The sequence below is a fragment of the Lithobates pipiens genome, unplaced genomic scaffold, assembly GCF_037356315.1.
Source record: "Lithobates pipiens isolate NorthernLeopardFrog02 unplaced genomic scaffold, aLitPip1_a1.2 Scaffold_8, whole genome shotgun sequence".
NCBI classification, from domain to species: Eukaryota; Metazoa; Chordata; class Amphibia; order Anura; family Ranidae; genus Lithobates; species Lithobates pipiens.
Window position 1 is genome coordinate 239,827,777 of NW_027507903.1, and position 23,149 is coordinate 239,850,925.

General features: G+C 42.0%; 1 protein-coding gene across 1 annotated transcript in view; it reads right to left on the reverse strand.

Moving 5' to 3' along the window:
- TPH2 (tryptophan hydroxylase 2) overlaps positions 1-23,149 on the reverse strand; it is a 406,589-nt gene that overhangs the window by 24,466 nt on the left and 358,974 nt on the right. Inside the window, exon 9 of the mRNA XM_077468486.1 lies at positions 21,668-21,763. Coding sequence (XP_077324612.1) covers positions 21,668-21,763 — 96 coding nt within the window. The remainder of the gene's footprint in view (positions 1-21,667; positions 21,764-23,149) is intronic.

Consider the following 23,149-nt stretch of genomic DNA (forward strand, 5'->3'; position numbering starts at 1 on the left):
ACGGACCAAAATGTTCGGATTTCGCCGAACGGACGAACAGCCAATGTTCGAGTCGAACGTACGTTCGACTCGAACACGAAGCTCATCCCTATTCAGGTGCTTATCTAATAGTTTTTTTTTAACTATTGATGCTCCCCACTGAAACCACCACATGTGGAAGGGAATTGCACATCCTTGACGCTCTTACAGTAAAGAACCCTCTACGCAGTTTAAGGTTAAACCTCTTTTATTTTAATGAGTGGCCATGTGTCTTTTTAAACTCCCGTGGAAAAGTTTTAGCCCTATTGTGGGGTCACCAGTAGGGATGAGCTTTGAGTTAGAGTAGAACCCATGTTCGACTCGAACATCGTCTGTTAAGCCGTTCGCCGAATTCCGAAAATTATGGGCCGTTTGCACCAAATTCGAGTGGTGCGTCACGGCCCATAATTCACTGTAGCATTGCAGTGCATTGTTGGCTGCTGATTGGCCAAGCATGCACTATGACCCGCATGCTTTGGCCAATCAAAGCACAGAAAAAATGCAGAGCCTTGATTGTCCAAAGCCAGGGTAGCTTTGGCTAATTATGTCTCAGGGGGTTTAGTACATGCCCCACACTATATAAGGCCACCTGCTTGACTAACTAATATAACTAATATACTCCAGTTCCTTTATTAGCTTTGTTGCCTTCTATGTACTCGCTCCATTTCCAGTACATCCTTCCTGAGGACTGGTGCCCAGAACTGGATAGCATACTCCAGGTGAGGCCAGACCAGAGTCTTGTAGAGTGGGAGAATTATCGCTTTATCTCTTGAGTTAATCCCCTTTTTAACCACTTGCCGACCGCCGCACGCCGATGTACGTCGGCAGAATGGCACGGGCAGGCATAAGCACGTACATGTACGTGATTTGCCTCCCGCGGGTCGGGGGCCCGATCGGACCCCCGCCCGGTGCCTGCGGCGGTCGGTTTTCGTTCGGGAGCGATCCCGGACGAGGGGACGGCCATTCATTCATGGCCACCCCCTCGCGATCGCTCCCGACGAATGGAAATCCCCGGTGACATCACTTCCTCTCCTGTAATGTAAACACAGGAGAGGAAGTGATGTATTCTCTCCTCCGTGTCGGTATTTTTCGTTCCGACACGGAGGAGAGCGGATCAGTGAGTTGCACCAACACATCCCACACACAGTAGAACATGCCAGGCACACTCACACCCCCCCTTTACCCCCCGATCACCCCCCCAATTACCCCTGCCCCCCCAGTCACAGTGACACCAATGTCATTTTTTTTTTTTTTTTTTTTTTTTTTGCATTGGTGTCATTTGTGACTGTAATAACTGTTAGGGCAGTTAGGGTTAGCCCCCTTTAGTTCTAATGTACCCCCCTAACCCCCCCAATAAAGGTTTAACCCCGTGATCACCCCCCGTCGCCAGTGTCACTAAGGCTGGGTTCACATTGCAGCGGTTTATGAGAACGAATGTGATTCGCACCGCACTGCAGTGCAAATCACATCCGATCTCTGTGCGATTCGAGTTCAGCCATTCGCCGCACCCGCCGCACCCGCCACACCCGCCGCACCCGCCGCAAATTCGCACGGGACCCTTTTTTTGGCCCGCAGCAGAATCGGATCGCATGGGTGTTCACACCATGCGATCCGAGTTTGCAGATCGCACTGCGATATGCGAACTGATCTGGGGGTGTCAGTAACATTTCACTGACACTCCCAGCAGTTCGCATAGGGCAGTGTGAACTGCCGCCGGGAGGCATGCGATGCGGGAACCCGCCGCGGATTCGCGGCGTTTCCGCATCGCTCCAGTGTGAACCCAGCCTAATAAGCGATCATTTTTCTGATCGCCGTATTAGTGTCACAGGTGACGCTAGTTAGGCAGGTAGGTATTTAGGTTCGCCGCAGCTTTTTATAGCGCTAGGGACCCCCATATACTACCGCATAAAGCCCCCTGATTGCCCCCTAGTTAACCCTTTCACCAGTGATCACCATATAACTGTTACAGGTGACGCTGGTTGGTTAGTTATTTTTTTATAGTTTCAGGGCACCCGCCATTTATTACCTAATAAAGGTTTAACCCCCTGATCACCCGGCAGGTGTCATTTGTGACTAATAACTGTTAGGGCAGTTAGGGTTAGCCCCCTTTAGTTCTAAGGTACCCCCCTAACCCCCCCAATAAAGGTTTAACCCCGTGATCACCCCCCGTCGCCAGTGTCACTAAGGCTGGGTTCACATTGCAGCGGTTTATGAGAACGGATGTGATTCGCACCGCACTGCAGTGCAAATCACATCCGATCTCTGTGCGATTCGAGTTCAGCTATACAGATAGTATGGCTGAATTCGTGTCGCACCCGCCGCACCCGCCGCAAACTCGCACGGGACCCTTTTTTTGGTCCGCAGCAGAATCGGATCGCATGGGTGTTCACACCATGCGATCCAAGTTTGCAGATCGCACTGCGATATGCGAACTGATCTGGGGGTGTCATTAACATTTCACTGACACTCCCAGCAGTTCGCATAGGGCAGTGTGAACTGCCGCCGGGAGGCATGCGATGCGGGAACCCGCCGCGCATTCGTGGCGTTCCCGCATCGCTCCAGTGTGAACCCAGCCTAATAAGCGATCGTTTTTCTGATCGCTGTATTAGTGTCACAGGTGACGCTAGTTAGGCAGGTAGGTATTTAGGTTCGCCGCAGCTTTTTATAGCGCCAGGGACCCCCATATACTACCGCATAAAGCCCCCTGATTGCCCCCTAGTTAACCCTTTCACCAGTGATCACCATATAACTGTTACAGGTGACGCTGGTTGGTTAGTTATTTTTTTATAGTTTCAGGGCACCCGCCATTTATTACCTAGTCTCACTAGTGTACCCCTAAATTTAGGGGTGTCTACTTTCTAAAATGGGGTCATTTGGGGGGGGGGGTTTGTGCCATCTTGGCATTTTATGGCCTTCAAAACTGTAACGCCCTTAGAAAGCCTGAAGGCGGTGCTTGGTTTTTGGGGCCCCGTACGCGGCTAGGCTCCCAAAAAGTCCCACATATGTGGTATCCCCGTACTCAGGAGAAGCAGCAGAATTTATTTTGGGGTGTCATTTCACATATGCCCATGGCATGCGTGAGCAATATATCATTTAGTGACAACTTTGTGAAAAAAAAAAAAAGTTTGTAATTTTCCCGCAACTTGTGGCAAAATATAAAATATTCCATGGACTCAACATGCCTCTCAGCAAATAGCTTGGGGTGTCTACTTTCTAAAATGGGGTCATTTGTGGGGGTTTTGTGCCATCTTGGCATTTTATGGCCTTCAAAACTGTAATAGGTAGTGAGGCGTGAAATCAAAAATTTACGCCCTTAGAAAGCCTGAAGGCGGTGCTTGGTTTTCGGGGCCCTGTACGCGGCTAGGCTCCCAAAAAGTCCCACATATGTGGTATCCCCGTACTCAGGAGAAGCAGCAGAATTTATTTTGGGGTGTCATTTCACATACGCCCATAGCATGTGTGAGCAATATATCATTTAGTGACAACTTTGTGTAAAAAAAAAAAAAATATTTTTTTTTTGTCATTATTCAATCGCTTGAGGCAAAAAAATAAAATATTCAATGGGCTCAACATGCCTCTTATCAATTTCCTTAGGGGGTCTACTTTCCAAAATGGGGTCATTTGGGGGGGTTTTGTACTGCCCTGTCATTTTAGCACCTCAAGAAATGAGATAGGCAGTCGTAAACTAAAAGCTGCGTAAATTCCAGAAAACGTACCTTAGTTTGTAGATGTGACAACTTTTGCGCAAACCAATAAATATACAATTATTGACTTTTTTTTTACCAAAGACATGTGGCTGAATACATTTTGGCCTAAATGTATGACTAAAATTGAGTTTATTGGATTTTTCTAATAACAAAAAGTAGAAAATATCATTTTTTTTCAAAATTTGCGGTCTTTTTACGTTTATATCGCAAAAAATAAAAATCGCAGAGGCAATCAAATACCATCAAAAGAAAGCTCTATTTGTGGGAAGAAAAGGACGCAAATTTTGTTTGGGTACAACATTGCATGACCGCGCAATTACCAGTTAAAGCAGCGCAGTGCCAAAGTGTAAAAAGACCTCTGGTCATTTACCAGCAAAATGGTCCGGTCTGAAAGTGGTTAATGCATGCCAAGATTCTGTTTGCTTTGTTAGCAACAGGTTGTTTATTAACAAATTAAATAGGATTGGTCACAGCACAGAAACCTGGGGGACCCCACTTTCCACCCCACTTCATTTCTTTCTTATCTTTCTCTTTTCCTCCCTCTTCCTGTTCACTTTTTTAACTTTTTCAATTTTTATTTTTACTCATGCTAGTATCTCTTTATCACATCTTCCTCCAATTAGGAACAATGGTCTGGCAATTACTTGACTGAGCTCCCTAAGGACCCTTGGGTGCAAGCCATCTGGTCCCGGTAACTTATTAATGTTAATTTTTCCAGTCTATTTCTAATTCTGTCCTCTTTTAGCCCTGAGGGTGCTTACTGTGATGTGTCATAAGGATAAACACTGCAGTTTTCCCTCGTGAAGACTGAAGAGAAGAACAAATTCAATACCTTTGCCATCTCCCCCCTCCTTTGTAACCAAGTTTCCTCCCTCATTCTTTATGGAGCCAATATGGTCTGTCCTCCCTTTTTTTACTGTTTATATACTTAAATAATTTCTTGGGATTTTTTTTTCTCTCCTGCTATGTGTCTTTCGTGTTCTATCTTAGCCGCCCTAACCGCCTTACATTTCTTGTAGAATTCTTTGTAAAGTCTGAATTCTGATGATGATCCCTAAGCCTTGTATTTTTTGAAGGCCTTCTCCTTTGCTTTTATATGCATTTTTACATTGCAGTTAAGCCACCCAGGACTTTTGTTCACTCTTAAATTTATTTCCCAATGGGATGCACTGGCTAATGCTCTTATTTAAGCTAACCCATCTCTCCTCCATGTTCTTTGTTCTTAAGCTTTTATCCCAATTGATATCTTCTAGCAAGGTTCGTAATTTAGGGAAGTTGGCTCTTTTGAAATTCAGTGTCTTTGTATCCCCCTTATGTTTCCTATTTGTGTGATTTATACTGAAGCTAATTGACCTCTGATCGCTGTTTCCTAAATTGCCCCTACTTTCCACATCCATAATCAGGTCTGTATTGTTGGGAATTGGTAGGTCTAGTAACACTTTGTTTCTAGTTAGTGCGTCTACCATCTGACCCATGAAATTGTCCTGCAAGACATTTAGAAACTGGCAAGCCTTAGATGAATGCTCAGTTCCTTCCCCGCACACTATGTCTGGATAATTAAAATCCCCCATTATGATGACACATCCCATCCTTGTTGCTAATCCAAATATAGCAATACCCTTGAATGGTTGCCAGCCAATCATGAGAGCTGTTGAACCAAGTCTCTGAAATTCCCACAAAATCGAAATCTTCCTCGTACAACAGTATCTCTAGTTCGCCAGGCTCCTGGCATTGGTTAGCATGCCACATAGTTTAAACTGGTCGCATACTGTCCTCTTATTGGGTGTTCTGAGATTGCAAATAGGACTTGTTACTGTACTTACCTCGGGTTTATGTGCTTTAGTCAACCTACCATGAATGCCCCCAATACTAAGCTCTGGAATATGTTCCGCACTGACTATCTCTACCTCTGGACCCTGCCCCCATTGCCTAGGTTAAAAGCCCCTCTAACTTTTTGGCCATCTCCACTCCCAGCACATCTGCACCCTCCTTTCCCTTCACTCCCCCCACTCTCACTGGAGGAGTTCCCTTAGCTCCAACAGTGCTGGTCTCTGACTCGATTCACCAATGTCACTCAATGGAGTGTACTTATAGGGATGTTCCAGCTCAGGATAGGCCTTCCTGGCACTTTCCCCTCTACCCTTCCTGACTTTCACCCATCTACTCTTTTGCACCTCTTTGTCTCCATCCACCTCTGTGCTAGCCCCTGCCGTCACCTGCCTGGTATGTTCCCAGCTCTCCTTTAGTATGGGGGGTCTTAGTGCTGACAGTTGTTTCCCTAGATTCAGAACCTGGGCTTCCAGGGAAACAATGTGCTTACATTTTGCACAGCAGTATTCACCCTCGATCAGATGATCAAGGAACGCATACATGCCGCAAGATATACACCAAGTCGCATATCCACACCTGCCGGGCATCTTACCTACTAATTTCATGAGGATTGGGGATTATACCCTGTCCAAATTAACTAACAACTAGCTTCCTGACACTAAGGCCCCTTTCACACTGTCGGACCGTTCAGGTCCACCTGTCATTTTTGACGGCAGACCTGAAGGGGTGCTCCATTCTGGTCTATGGAGCGACGGATGTCAGCGGTGACATGTCCACTGACATCCGACCCAGTCTGATCTGCCAAAAGCAGATGGATGGCCCTACGTCCGGATCCACCGCTGGCAGATCGGATTGGGTGAGATCTGATGAAAACAGACATGCTGTCTGTTTTCAGCCGATCTCTCCATAGAATCCAGCGGCGCTCGACAAGCCCCTTCCCGCTCAGTGAGCAGAAAGGGACCTGTCATCCACTGGCTCAGCGGAGATCAACGGAGAGATCTCCCGCTGAGCTGGCAGACAGAGGCGGACTCTGTGCAAGCGGATCCGCCTCATCTGAATGAGACCTTATATTCACTATACTGGGACTCAACTATTTTAATAACAAACTTTTGATGTTTTATATATAATTTAAAAAACGAATTAGCTTTTTCTTGTGGGATTTTGTTATTGTGTAACTTACATCTTTCTTGCAATAATTATGTACTCCGCACTGCATACCAGGGCCACTTTTCCATAATTATTGTCCTGTGCCTTGAAAAAGTATTCACACCCCTTAAAATGTTCCACATTTTGTCATATTACATCTAAGAATGTAAATGTATTTTATTGCGATTTTATGTGATAGACCAACACAAAGTGGTGAATAATGGTGAAGTGGAGGGAAATGATAGATGGTTTTCAATTTTTTCTACAAATAAATATCTGAAAAGTGTGGCGTGCATTTGTATTCAGCCCCCTTTACTCTGATAAACCTAACTAAAATCTAGTGTAATCAATTGCCTTCAGAAGTCACCTATTTATTAACCACTTAAGGACCGCCGTATTGCCATTGTACGTCATCACAATGGCACAGGCAGGCACAAGCACGTACATGTACGTGCCTGCCTTCCAGGGGGTGGGGGGTCCGATCGGACCCCCTCCCGCTGGATACGGCGGTCCGTTTCCCTCCAGGAGCGATCCGTCATGAGGGGATGGCCGTTCGTTTCTGGCCACCCCCTCTCGATCGCTCCTGGCCAATGACGAACTTCCTCCCACTGTGTATTGTTTACACAGGAAGGAGGAAGTGATGTCATTCTCCTCGGGGCGGTCTTTTTGACCGGACTACGAGGAGAAGACTAAAAGTAAGTGCACCAAAACACTACACTGACACATAGGTACACATAGGTACACAAACCCCCCCCGATCCCCCCCGATCGCCCCCCGATCCCCCCTCCCCCCCAGTCACAGTGTCACTGATTGCATTGATCATTTCTTTACTGATCAATGCATTCAGTGTCAGTTGTAAAAGTAAAAACTGTCAGGGCAGTTAGTGTTAGGTCCAGGGTAGCCCCCTATCACCCCCCAATAAAGATTTAACCCCCTGATTGCCCCTAAAGTTAACCCTTTCACCCCCTTTTGCCAGTGTCACTAAGCGATAATTTTTCTGATCGCTGCATCAGTGTCGCTAGTGTCGCTAGGTAGCTAGTTATTTTTTTAGGTTCACCGCCAGGTTTTTATATCGCTAGGTACCCCGATATACTACCCAATAATGGTTTTAACATCCTGATTGCCCCTAGTTAAGCCTTTCACCCCCTTTTGCCACTGTCACTAAGCGATCATTTTTCTGATCGCTGCATCAGTGTCGCTACTGTCGCTAGGTAGCTAGTTATTTTTTTAGGTTCACCGCCAGGTTTTTATAGCGCTAGGTACCCCGATATACTACCCAATAATGGTTTTAACATCCTGATTGCCCCTAGTTAACCCTTTCACCCCCTTTTGCCACTGTCACTAAGCGATCATTTTTCTGATCGCTGCATTAGTGTCGCTACTGTCGCTAGGTAGCTAGTTATTTTTTTAGGTTCACAGCCAGGTTTTTATATCGCTAGGTATCCCGATATACTACCCAATAATGGTTTTAACATCCTGATTGCCCCTAGTTAACCCTTTCACCCCCTTTTGCCAGTGTCACGAAGCGATCATTTTTCTGATCGCTGCATCAGTGTCGCTACTGTCGCTAGGTAGCTAGTTATTTTTTTAGGTTCACCGCCAGGTTTTTATAGCGCTAGGTACCCCGATATACTACCCAATAATGGTTTTAACATCCTGATTGCCCCTAGTTAACCCTTTCACCCCCTTTTGCCAGTGTCACTAAGCGATCATTTTTCTGATCGCTGCATCAGTGTCGCTACTGTCGCTAGATAGCTAGTTATTTTTTTAGGTTCACCGCCAGGTTTTTATAGCGCTAGGTACCCCGATATACTACCCAATAATGGTTTTAACCCCCTAATTGCCCCTAGTTAACCCTTTCACCCCCTTTTGCCACTGTTACTAAGCGATCATTTTTCTGATCGCTGCATTAGTGTCGCTACTGTCGCTAGGTAGCTAGTTATTTTTTTAGGTTCACCGCCAGGTTTTTATATCGCTAGGTACCCCGATATACTACCCAATAATGGTTTTAACATCCTGATTGCCCCTAGTTAACCCTTTCACCCCCTTTTGCCAGTGTCACTAAGCGATAATTTTTCTGATCGCTGCATCAGTGTCGCTACTGTCGCTAGGTAGCTAGTTATTTTTTTAGGTTCACCGCCAGGTTTTTATAGCGCTAGGTACCCCGATATACTACCCAATAATGGTTTTAACCCCTGATTGCCCCTAGTTAACCCTTTCACCAGCGATCACAGTATAAGTGTCACTGGTGACGCTGGTTAGCCAGTTAGTTATTTAGGTTCCCTGTCAGGTTTTTATATAGCGGCAGGGACCCCCATATACTACCTAATAAAAATTTGAACCCCCTGATTGCCCCTAGTTAACCCTTTCACCACTGATCACCGTATAAGTGTTACGGGTGACTCTGGTTAGTTTGCTTTTTATAGCATCAGGGCACCCACCATTTATTACCCAATAAAGGTTTAACCCCCTGATCACCCGGCGGGTGATATCAATTAGGTTTTAGGGTCAGGGTCTGCGTCGCCCCAGGCAGCGCTAGGTTAGTGCCAGTACCGCTAACACCCACGCGCAAAGCATACACCTCCCGTAGTGGTATAGAATCTGAACAGATCAATATCTGATCTGATCAGATCTATACTAGCGTCCCCAGCAGTTCAGGGTTCCAAAAAAATGCATTGTTAGCGGGATCAGCCCAGATACCTGCTAGCACCTGCGTTTTGCCCCTCTGCCCAGCCCACCCAAGTGCAGTATCGATCGATCACTGTCACTTACAAAACACTAAACACATAACTGCAGCGATCGCAGAGTCAGGACTGATCCCTGCGATCGCTAACAGTTTTTTTGGTAGCATTTTATATTTAAATCCGGAAGGCAGTGCTTGGTTTTTCGGGGTCCCGTACGTGGCTAGGCTCCCAAAAAGTCCCCCACATGTGGTATCCCCGTACTCGGAAGAAGCAGCAGAATTTATTTTGGGGTGTAATTTGACTTATGCCCATAGCATGTGTGAGCAATATATCATTTAGTGACAACTTTGTGCAAAAAAAAAAAAAGTTTGTAATATTCCAGCAACTTTTGGCAAAATATAAAATATTCCATGGACTCAACATGCCTCTCAGTAAATAGCTTGGGGTGTCTACTTTCCAAAATGGGGTCAATTTGGGGGTTTTTGTGCTATTTTGGCATTTTATGGCCTTCGAAACTGTGATAGGTAGTGAGGAGTTAAATCAAAAATTTGCACCCTTAGAAATCCTGAAGGTGGTGATTGGATTTCGGGGTGCCGTGCGCGACTAGACTCCCAAAAAGTCCCACACATGTGGTATCCCCATACTCGGGAGAAGTAGCGGAATATATTTTGGGGTGCAATTCCACATATAACCATGGCATGTGTGAGCAATATATCATTTAGTGACAACTTTTTGTAAAAAATTTTTTTTTTTTTTTTTTTTGTCATTATTCAATCCCTTGGGACAAAAAAAAAATATTCAATGGTCTCAACATGGCCCTCAGCAAATAGCTTGGGGTGTCTACTTTCCAAAATGGGGTCATTTGGGGGGGTTTTGTGCCATCTTGGCATTTTATGGCCTTCAAAACTGTGATAGGTAGTGATAGGTAGTGAGGAGTAAAATAAAAAATGTATGCCCTTGGAAATCCTGAAGGCGGTGCTTGGATTTCGGGGTCCCGTACGCGGCTAGGCTCCCAAAAAGTCCCACACATGTGGTATCCCCGTACTCAGGAGAAGCAGCAGAATGTATTTTGGGGTGTCATTTCACATATGCCCATAGCATGTGTGAGCAATATATCATTTAGTGACAACTTTGTGCAAAAAAAAAAAAAGTTTGTAATATTCCCGCAACTTTTGGCAAAATATAAAATATTCCATGGACTCAACATGCCTCTCAGTAAATAGCTTGGGGTGTCTACTTTCCAAAATGGGGTAATTTTGGGGGATTTTGTGCTATTTTGGCATTTTATGGCCTTCGAAACTGTGATAGGTAGTGAGGAGTTAAATCAAAAATTTGCACCCTTAGAAATCCTGACGGTGGTGATTGGTTTTCGGGGTGCCGTGCGCAACTAGACTCCCAAAAAGCCCCACACAAGTGGTATCCCCATACTCGGGAGAAGTAGCGGAATATATTTTGGGGTGCAATTCCACATATAACCATGGCATGTGTGAGTAATATATCATTTAGTGACAACTTTTTGTAAAAAAAATTATTTTTTTTTTTTTGTCATTATTCAATCCCTTAGGACAAAAAAAATAAATATTCAATGGTCTCAACATACCCATCAGCAATTTCCTTGGGGTGTCTACTTTCCAAAATGGGGTCATTTTGGGGGGGTTTGTACTGCCCTGCCATTTTAGCACCTCAAGAAATGAGATAGGCAGTCATAAATTAAAAGCTGTGTAAATTCCAGAAAATGTACTCTAGTTTGAAGACGCTATAACTTTTGCGCAAACCAAAAAATATACGCTTATTGACATTTTTTTTACTAAAGACATGTGGATGAATAAATTTTGCCCTCAATGTATGACTAAAATTTAGTTTATTCGATTTTTCTTATAACAAAAAGAAGAAAATATCTTTTTTTTTCAAAATTTTCGCTCTTTTTCCATTTATATCGCAAAAAAAAAAAATCGCAGAGGCAATAAAATACCATCAAAAGAAAGCTCTATTTGTGGAAAGAAAAGGACGCAAATTTCGTTTGGGTGCAATATTGCATGACCGCGCAATTACCAGTTAAAGCAGCACAGTGCGAAATTGGAAAAAGACCTCTGGTCCTTAAGGTGTTTATTGGTCCGGGGCTGAAGTGGTTAAATAGAGTCCACCTGTGTGTAATTTAATCTTAGTATAATCCCGACTGTTCTGTGAAGCCCTCAGATGTTTGTTAGAGAACCTTAATGAACAAACAGCATCATGAAAGCCAAAAAAAATCATACAGGTCAGCTAAACGGAAAAGCCGGGCAAGGAGAGCATTAATCAAAGAAGCAGCCAAGAGGTAACTCTGGAGGAGCTGCAGAGATCCACAGCTCAGGTGGGAGAATCTGTCCACAGGACAACTATTAGTTGTGCACTCCACAAATCTGACCTTTATGGAAGAGTGGCAAGAAGAAAGCCATTGTTGAAAGAAAGACATAAGAAGTCTTGTTTGCAGTTTAGGAGAAGCCATGTGGGGACATAGCAAACATGCAGAAGAAAGTGCTTTGGTCAGATGAGACCTGAATTAAATTTTTTGGCCTAAAAGCAAAACGCTGTGTGGCGGAAAACGAACAATGCATATCACCCTGAATACACTTTCCCCATATGTTGGTGTCAGCATCATGTTGTGGGGATGATTTTCTTCAGCAGGGACAGGGAAGCTGGTCAGAGTTGATGGGAAGATGGATGGAGCCAAAAACAGGGACATTTTAGAAGAAACCCTGTTAGAGTCTGCAAAAGACTTGAGAGGTTCCCCTTCCAGCAGGACAACAACCCTAAACATACAGCCGAAGCTACAATGGAATGGTTTAGATCAAAGCATATTCATGTGGTAGAATGGCCCAGTCAAAGTCTAAATCTAAATCCAATTGAGAATCTGTGGCAAGACTTGAATATTGCAGTTCACAGACACTATCCATACAATCTGAGAGAGCTTGAGTTATTTTGCAAAGTAGAATGGGCAAACATTTCTATATGTGCAAAGCTGGTAGAGACATACCTAAAAAGACTTGCAGCTGTAATTGCAGCGAAAGGGGGTTCTACAAAGTATTGACTGAATACAAATGCATGCCATACTTTTCACATATTTATTTGTAAAACATTCGAAAACCATTTATCTACTTCCTTCCACTTCACAATTATGTGCCTCTTTGTGTTGGTCTATCACATAAAATCTGAATAAAATACATTTTTGGATGGAACGTGGTAAAATGTGGAAATTTTCAAGGGATATGAATACTTTTTCAAGGCACTGTAGGTATTAATGGATAATTATATCTATGTATTTATATAAATATATATTATATGCCAAGGTGCAGCTATATTAATTATTTATTATACTGTATATTAAATGTTCTGACCCAAATAGAGTTGTCCTTCGTTGCTGCCCTCTTCTCACTCTTGTCTCTGTGCCAGCTCTAGGAGTCTACTGCATGTTAGCCACATTTGAAAACGTGAGGTGTGGGCCAATAATCCTGAAGAAATTTGTATACTTGTATATTTATTTTTCTAATAGTAGCAAATGCTGTTTTCTTTCTATTTAGTTACCACTGCAGTCTTCCTCTATGCGTTCCTGAAGAAGCAAATCAAGTAACGCATTGATCTGTGAGGATTTGTCTCCACAGATTATTAATGCTGTTGTAATTGAAAGTGAGGTAAAAAAAAAAAATGATAGGCAGAAGTTGATATTAGTCCATTGATGTGTTCTTCAGTATGTATAGGCACTGTTTGTATGACCTGTAATGGGTCAGTGTGTGATTTTATTAAGTATTTTGTAATACAATTTAGGTTGCGCATTAATATTAAAATATGTTTGTTTATTCTTGTGCCAGGAAAGTCTGATAATTCATGTTTAGTTGTTTTGTTTGCTATGTGGAGTACACTGGGCTGTGCTTGATAGGGAAAGACCAATGTGCTGTGTATCACTCTTAAGTACCCATTGAGAAAACCACAATTTTCATTGATATCAGTACAGATAGGTTAAAATAAGTTATACTAAAGAGAGAGGAAACTGCAAATGCCAATGGAGTAAATGGCATAAAATATCTCTGAAAAAATATGGGGCAATACTACATCATTTAATGTCATGCAAGTGTAAAATAAATAGAGCCAGTGCTTTTAATTAAAAAGACCCACCCAGGTGCTCCTAACACTACCATTAAATACAGTAGAATTTAAAGTATAGTAGCCATGACACCCTTAGCTCACAGGAAGTTGGCAAAATGATTGTAGGCATTATTGGATTGGTGACTTGGTGGGTCTTCAGGGGACAGCACTTGAGATAGAGTTAGTATAGAAGCCATAGCCATGCTGGACCCAGGCACTTAGACCATTATTAACACTTAGCTCCAGGCAAACAGTTAAATGAACAGTTAAATTATATTATGAATTGTTAACTGTCTTAACGACATAAAAATTGAAGGTATGCTTAGCTAGCTTTTGTGATCCTGGCACCCTTACCAGAAGACATAGCCAGATCATTTTCTCCACTGAGCATTACTGCTTGGTCCAGCTCCAATTTGTGACTGGCAAATGGAGGAGTATTATCACAATGATGAGTACCAACACTTTACTCATTTAACTTTTCTTTTCTATCTGTAAGATCTCAGCATTAATCAGACATTCATGTATCAAAATTCGGTGGGTTCAGCAGGAACCAGCTAAATTTTGATCCATGTATGAGCAGGGAGACCATAACCAAGTTGATCCATTGATCGACTTGGGTACAACCAGCCTGTCAGATTTCATGGCCGGTTCACAATGCTGACCCACCCTCTCCCAAAGTTCTGCTGTTCAAAGAATTACAGGAAGCTAAACATAAAGATTAACTTGGGTACTAGTACTAACTGTACATATATGTAATACTTACTATTTATTTTTTAAGAATGCATGGTTATTTTAAATGGTAGTCTTTTACATCTGCTGGCATTCAGGTTTGATGAAAATCCTAAACACGGATGCGCTATGGTCCGTTTTGACACAAATCTTGTTTTTACATAGCTCACACTTTCAGAAAAAACAGACAAGCCATAAAACGACATGAATCATCTATAATTTATGCAGCTGTCTTTTGTCAGCTGATCACCTATGCAGATGGTGTCATCTCCATTTTTGTCATATATAGAGTATCAAACAATCTCTCGCCACAGGATACTACATTAAAGACTAAAAGCAGAATATGTAATCTTATACATACTGTCTACGCATCTAAACTAGGAACTCTACAATCATGAGATTAAAAATTACATTCAAAATTAAATCAAATTTTTACCAATTGCTATATTAGTACAAAACCATTTTACAATTGAAGCCTTCCTTTACTTGGAAATTTTACTTTACATTTTATGATCAACAAATGCATTCATAGACTGTTGATAGTGCTGGAAATAGTCCTCAGTCTGACTATTTAATTCCATGTAATAGAATACCTGTAGCTAAACCTCTGTCACTAAAAAGTGATATGTGCCATATTGTTCTTCGGATAATGGGCCATGTTGCCTTGTAAAATGGTGATTATTTTTTATGAACTATAGATCTTTACTATAACTAGGTGCTTGAAAGATACTGTCTACTTTGTAATGATTGACTACTAAAGGCTAGAATTTATGCTTTTATTTCCTGAGGGTAATGCACCAAGCATACAATGTTTTTACCTCTCAGGTTAAGAATGATTTTAGATAACTCTTGCACAAGGTTTTTCAGCCAGTGCTTCAATTTACACTATGCCCGTAAGACAGTACCTGCAACATAACAAAAGATTTCAACATAATGGTGTATTTATTGTCTGCCTTCAGAGAAATTCTTAAATTGTCATAAACAGCTCTTGTCACTTGAAATAGCACTAGTTTAACATTATTTTATATTTGGAAGTCTTTCAGTTGCAAACAACATCATTTATTTTCTTTTATCCTTTTCTTTTTTGTTCACTCTTTTTTCTTTATTTTATCATATATCTTTCTTTCTAATTTTCCATGTGCTGCCTTTTTGAAACACCTTTAAAATACACTGTGGATTTTCATTTAATAAATAAGCTGAATGACTTTTTCAGTCAGAGCTCCACTGTAAATGAAAGCAAATTGATACTGAATGCTTTACAGCAAGAACACTGTCACTGATGATATATGATTGTATAGTTTAAATACATATTAAATAATATATACAACGGGACATCTGTGAACACAGAATAAAAACAGAATAAAATATTACCATTAACATGTCATTTAAAATTTGTCATTGCCTCCATGTCAGGTGCTCAGCCTGCCTGCGCCAACTACCCCAGACTGGTGAAATCCTGTCCACAGACTGTTTACCACGACATGTTTGTTTATGCGCCCAGAGTAGTTGAGCCCTTTCACTGCCAGGCCCTGTACTCCACTTTTAAACTCAGCTGGCCAGACCATTTTTGTAATTTTTTAATTTGTTTTTTTATTTTTCCCTTACAGCTTTCAGAGTTTGTAAAATACCCCTTTTTTCTGAAAGCACATGACCAGTAGAATAAAAATAAGGTGCTACTAATATTTAGGGCCCAATGATATTTGCGCAAATGTTTACCAAAGAAATATTTTCGCTAAAAATACACTAAAATTATTATTAGCAGCTAAAAACACAGAACATTTTACAAAATTCCTACTAAATATAAAAGCTAGCCTGTAGTTAATAGTTAATAAATAACAAATATGTGTAAATTATAAATTGTGCCTTTTTGCAAAATTGTAAAAATCGAACATATGCAAAAAGGTAAATATCCAAGTTTCTCTAAAAATCTGGAAGCTTTCATTTTTCACTTAAAGCTTTCAGAGTTTGTAAAAGACCCCCCAAACCATATATTTTCTGAAAGCATATGACCTGTAGAAGAATAAAATAAGGTGCTACTGATTTTTAAGGACCTGCAATATTTGTGCAATTGTTTATGAAATCAAAATTTTCACTAAGAATACACTAAAATCATTATTAGTGGATTCATACATGGTCAATTTTACAAAATTCCTGCTAAATTCCTACTAAATATAAAAGTTTAAGCTGTATTGAGTTAATAAATAACAAATATTTGTACATTTTAAATTACACCTTTTTGTGAAATAGTGAAAACTGAAGATGCACAAAAAAGTAAATAAAAACAATTTACTCTAAAAAGCTGGATGTTACCACTTTTCCCATACAACTTTTAGAATTTGTAAAATATTCCCAAAACCATAGATCTTCTGAAAGCACATGACCTATAGAATAAAAAAAAGTGCTACAGATTTTTTTTAGGTCCTGCAATAGTTGCGCAAATGTTCATTAAATCGCTATTTTCATTAAAAATACACTACAATTGGTATTAGTGGATACAAACATGACAAAATGTACAAAATCCCTGCTAAATTCCTACTAGATAAAAAAGTTAAAACTGTATTGAGTTATTAAATAACAAATATTTGTAAATTTTAAATTGCATTTTTTTGTGAAATGGTGAAAACTGAAGGTACACATAACTACATAAAAACTATTTCCTCTCACAGCAGACAGTTGAACATGATTAGTCCTAGTTTATTCAGTAATGCATGTAAAAGAACAATCCTGTTGTCAGAAAGGAAGTGATAGGAGGTAGGTAAAAAAGAAATCAACAGCTTACAGTTTCACAGAAGATCCGTGGAGCAACTAGGAGCTGACGGCATTGGGGTTTACAAAAAAACTCCTGCAGCATGGGGGGGGGGGTGCCAATACCCCTGCTGCACTGCTGCTAAATGTGTAACATGCTCACCAGTGTTTGGGGAAGGGATGAACGTGCTGGAGGAGAAAGCGAAGATGATTGACAATGGGAAGGTGGAGACCCGAACTGTAAGCTGCATGCAGGGCTGGACTGGGACAAAAATTTGGCCCTGGACGTCATCATGACCGGCCCACTTTAATTTTGAGTGTCTCCATCAGCACCTCCCCTTACATCAGAGTGTCCTCCCTGTCCTCCCCCACCCACGTGTATTCAGTTTTGAAGGCAGCTTCTCGTTCCTCTCTCCAGTCATGTGATAAGTGACAAGAGATAAGGGGAGAGAGAATGGGATGTCTGCCAGCTGTCTATCTCCCCCTGCAGGCTGGAGGGAGGAGAAGGCCTAATGCTCTCTTCAGCAAGTGACGGCAGCTGCTCCACCTAACAGGAGTGAAATCGCGATCACTCATTGTCAGAGAGGAGCGGCTCGAGGACTGCGCCTGACTGGCCCACTGAGCCATCGGCTCACCGGGAAACTCCCTGTAGTCCCAATGGCCAGTACATGCCTGGCTGCATGTGGGTGGGATGAAAAGTCCACTGGTTTACTGACAGGTGGAAGGGAGAGAGCCGCGTTGCTGCAGTGTGGATATACGTTCACAGCATCTAAAGCCAAATGGATGTGAATCCCAGCTGCTTGGGAGTGTCCCAAAAAGATGTAGACCTCAGGGAGATGGAAAACAAGGGACGGATGGGCCGATGTGGATGTCAGTCAGCGTTGCTGGGGTTCTAGGGGTGCTTGTCGTTGGAGCACCTCATGGACCTGGGTGGCCTGTTTGTGATAAAGTGTACGCCCTTAGAGGGCCATGTTTACCTGGACAGGGATGCATAGGTGTTTCACGCATCCCCGTGTAGGCAGTCCAATCTATGTTAATTGGGATGCAACAGCTGCACAGGCATAGCCGCTTCTTCCAATCTGACATCCGAGTGGATGTGGGTGTGGGTGTACAACCCTGAATACAGACAGTGTGAGCTCAGGGACATGCACCTAGACCTACATGGATGCCAAATTGCGAGCAATGGCTCTGTTCATTCAGTTGCTACATCCAAAATTACATCAATGGGACTGCCTGCATCTTTGGAGATGGTAGTCCTTTCCGCTCAAACATAAAGTTGTACCGTCAGTACACAGATGATTTACTGTTCATCTGTTCAAGTGACATTAATAGCTTGGAGGAGCTTTTGGATTATTTTAATGACAACAAATTTAATTTGCAATTCACTGGACAGATGAGCAGAGAATCCATCCCTTCTTCTCAGGTAGAGATAGCAGGATTATATTGAGCTTGTAAAGGAAGCCCCTGTCAGGAAATACACTTCTCCATGCTGATTCTGGACATCCCTGTCATGTCATTCAAGGCACATCAATGGGACAGTTTAACCTCCCTGGCAGTATTCCTGAGTCTGGCTCGGGGTGGAATTTCAGAACCAATAGCGGCAACTCAGACTTCACAGGATCCAGGAAGAGCTTACTTACCTTATCCCCTGGATCCTGCAATGTCTTCTCACTGTACGAGCGGCTCGTCCTTCGCTCGATTCATCACGAAGCTGTGCTCCGTTCCCTGCGAGCATTGCGATGCACGAGGACAGAGAACGGCGCCAAATTCAAAAAGTGAAACACACACATTACATACAGTATACTGTAATCTTACAGATTACATTGCTGTATGAAATCACATCCCTTTTGTCCCTAGTGGTTTGTCCAGTGCCCTGCATGTAGTTTTATATTATAAATATTGTTCTTTCTGCCTGGAAACTGAGATTGTCCATAGCAACCAAAACTGTCTCTTTACATCAAAAGTGGTTTTAGACCAGCTAGAAAACAGCGATAATAAATTAGAATCACTTGCAGAATTGAGAGATAGTGATTTGTGGGGAGATCCGTCATCAAACACTGAAAAGTAATGACAATTCTGCAACTGAGCAAATTTCAGTTGCCCTAGTTAAAGTCCTTCTATGTCTTATTCTCAGGGTAGGGCTTATTTTTGGGGAAAGAGGATGGGGTTTATTTGGGGGGTAGGGCTTATATTGCAGCCATCACCGACACTCATGCTAGGTCTTATTTTGGGGAAACAGGGTAAGAGAGGGGGAGATCACTTTGGAATTCTGTGTAAATGTGAAGTATTTTGGATCTTCACTTTACAGACCAGAATTCCCAACAGTTTGAACTTTGAGTGGAATCAGACACATTTTTATAGCTTAATGGTAAATCGGATATCTATTTTTTGGGTGGGAATATCTAGCTTTTTGGTTTACTTCTTTAGGGAGAATAATCTAAACTAAACTTGTTTGCTTTAGGTCAGCTTCATTCATGTATATATATATATATATATATATACTTTTGTGCATATATTCTCCACAATTTTGCATATATGCTTTTCATTTTTAAATATCTATGTTTTTTGTTCACTTTTGTTCACTTTCAAGTTTGTTTATTTTTTTGTGTTCTCATTTACTATTCCATTTCTGTGCAGGGGGACACTTGAGTGCTGATTGGTACTTTTGTGAATCTTTACTGCACATGTGTGAAGCTCGAGATAATGGTTGCAGTTAATTGATTGTGCACACCTGTTTCACCATTCAATATTTTTAAATATATAAAGTGTGCAGACTGCATTGCTTTGTGGTATTGATCAGGTTCCTTTCACAGGAGCAGACCGATCAGGTCCGCCTGTCCATTTTTCAGACAGACCCAATTGGACAATCCATTGTTCTCTATAGGGAGGCGGATGCAAATGGGCATGTGTCCAATTACATATTCAAAAAAAATCTTTCCAGGGTAGTACTGTGGATGTGTGTGAAGGTAGCAAAGTGCCACATCCTAATCAATCTGGAAAGTATATCATGAAAAAACATGGCACCGTGCAACAGAATTTGTTTTTACAAAAAATATACATTTTTAATTCATAATTCATATATAAATCACCTTTTTGCATGGATGGCAAATGGGGCTACAATACTCGTTCCCTTATTATTATAGTTAGGATGTATATGTATGTATATAGTATATACTATCTAAAAAAAATATTGTTATTGCATACTTTTGTCTATTTAGAATATGTACTCACACACCTGAATAATCACAATGTCACGTAACAGATTGAGCTTCAACGAGCTACCTTAACCCATGCCAATCCCCCTGGACTTTGGCAGCCTTATGTCTTCTGCCTGATGCAGTGATTCATCTATGAGATTGGTTCGGGCCTTGACACCATAGTACTCTGCCTTTTGAGTATCCAATTTTTTCTCTGATCTTTTAAAAAGTTTCCTGTCATTTATATATGAAATTAAAATAGTTTACCCCTGCCTGCATCCATTCTGATCCGGTCCGTCAAAAACAGATGGATAGCATTCCCCTTCTGGACAAGCGGTCTATTTCCGTCTGACCACCCCATAGAGAACAGCGGGCTGCATCCGTGTCTGCTATGCATCAGAGGAGTGGACGCGGATCTGCCATCCACCTGCTCAGTGGGGATCAGCGGATAGATCCCCAACTGAGCAGGTGGATTCACTTGAAAGAGTCCACTCCATGTGAAAGGGGCCTTACTATGAGTTTTATTTTACTTATTTTTTTATATTTTTTTACTTTTTTTGGTCTTTGGTTTGATATCAGAGGTCTAAATAGAACCCTGATGTCCCTTTTTTAAAGCAGAAAAAGGAACTGAAGACAGTCCCGGTGAGGGGTCTGGTGGGGGGGATCAGAGTGGCAAGGAGACATAATTTGATCCCATCTAAGCCCCTGCAGCACCTGAAGCCAGCAGAAGAGGCAGTGGAAGCAGCTCGAGGGATCAGGATTAAGGGGGGGTGGATTGGTATGGGGGAGGAAATCAGTGCTGAGGGGGAGGGATGCAGGAGAAAGCTAAAGAAGAGCAGGGGAGATTTTTTGGAGCAAAATGAGTGGTGGGAGGTAGAGAGCTGGAGACAAGGAAGAGGTTCCGATTGGGGGTCACATCTGAGGTGAATAACTCTAGTCAGCGGATTGTAATCCACTGATCAGAGCTATAGCAGTCTGCTGAATAATTCTTCCAAAAGTTTATAGTCACCGAAGTGACCATGAGCTTATATATTTAAAACCTGGCCAGCTGGAAGCAGTGCTGTATGTCCATAGGCCATATGGACCTGGCAATGAAAGGGATAAAGCCTCACCTGGAAGCCTGCTAAGAATTCACTGAGAGTCTGAAAGGTGTAGCAGCTGTATGGATTTTTACACACATTCAAGTGTGTGCTTGAGTACTGGGACAAATGAGTGGCCCTTAACGGAATCTGTCAGAATTCAGGGCTATAAAATACCCATCTACCCATCTTCTCCACAATATAGGGAGGATACGTTCTGTAGCCCACAAGAAAAGTTAGGAACAATGGACATAATATCGGTCAGAAAAGACAGAGAGCAAAGGAGGTATAAGCTTTTCACATTTCTGGCAGGAACAGAACTGCCACCACTAGCACATCTATGAGTTATTGGCTGTAGTTTATGTTCTGACAATGAGGTCTACCATGATAATGTTCTGCTCATATCAACTTACTTTCAGTTCCCCAATGGAAGAGAGCAGTCCTGCACCATATGCACGTAACTGTCCATCTTGTTTGCAAAGACCAAATTCAATAGTAAAAAAGTAGCACTGGAAAGTAAACAAAATAGAATTGCATTAGAAAATTCAAGAGAATGGCAACAATGAGAGAAGCTGTAGTATAACAATTTTCTGAGAAATGCATATTATTATTGTTAATAATGTTTAGTTATTGAAGAAAGCATGGATTAGTTGGACATAGAGTGTAGCTTTACACTACAACCCCCTATGATCCTTGAAAATGTCCCAGTTTTGCTTTTGTAGTGAGGATCAATGGATATTCAGCAGGCATCTCTCTGTTTATTAATTATGACATGCCTACCATTCTACCAACTTGTACGTCCACCATTCCCAAGTAGGGTTGGGCAAATGGTTTGGGCCGAGCATGAGTTCAGGTCAATCCATTGGCTGTTTGCAGAGTTCAGGGAACACCCGAATTTTCAGGGTGTTCAGTGGGTATCCACAGTAAGGATACACTGAGAAAGGGGCAAGTGGACATCTTGTTACATCCATCGGTGCTGTGCATTTCACCCTTTTTTTTAACAGTAAACTGAGCTTATAAGGTGAAATACAGCATTTAGAAATCCGGACTGCTTAGATGTTCAATTGAAAAAGCAGCTGCAAACCTGCTGATCTGACAGGTCTGCTAATCTCACAGAATACCTCTGATTTGATAATTCAACATGTAAACAGTCAGACGGATTTCTAAATCCTGTATGTTACCATATAAGCTCTGTTTACTGTTAAAAATAAGTGTGAAATGCAAGACTCCGGTAGGTGTAGCAAGATGTTTTCTTGTGCCCTCCTCAGTGTATCCTTACTGTGGAGGAGTGCGGGGTATAGCAATAGCAAGATGGCAGTGATGGAACGTCACTACCATTACAAATTCTGACAGGTCACGAAATCTGATGAAACACCGGCAATTGCAACCGTGAGTCAATTTTACATGCTATTTGACTCATTTTTTTCTTTAGAAAAAATAGGAGAAAAGATATCTCCAAAAGGAAGAAATTTAATTTTTTCTGCAGCATGTTCTATGCATGCTATAGATGCACTACTTTACAGGCAGACTAAGGGGAACCCCCCCCCCCCTCCACCGGCACTATACTTAAAAAGATTTTTCATTTTTATTGTTTCACTGTTTGGCTTTCATAGACTTCAACAGGGTTCGCCATTCAAACTTCGGTTTGCAGCAGAACTCCCGAACAGCCCATCTCCACAGCGGAATGAATGGGGGGGGGGGGGGGGTGGACTACACACACCTGGCACCAGTCTGACCAATTAAAAGTAAGTTAAATATCACTGATATCCAGCCGGGATCCTTCAGTTGATCCCTGACTGGAATGGTGGAAACATTGCCTGAATAGTACTGGGGTAAGGAGGTTTTTGCTGGGGGACTATAAAGACACATAGGCCATATATAACTTATAAATTATA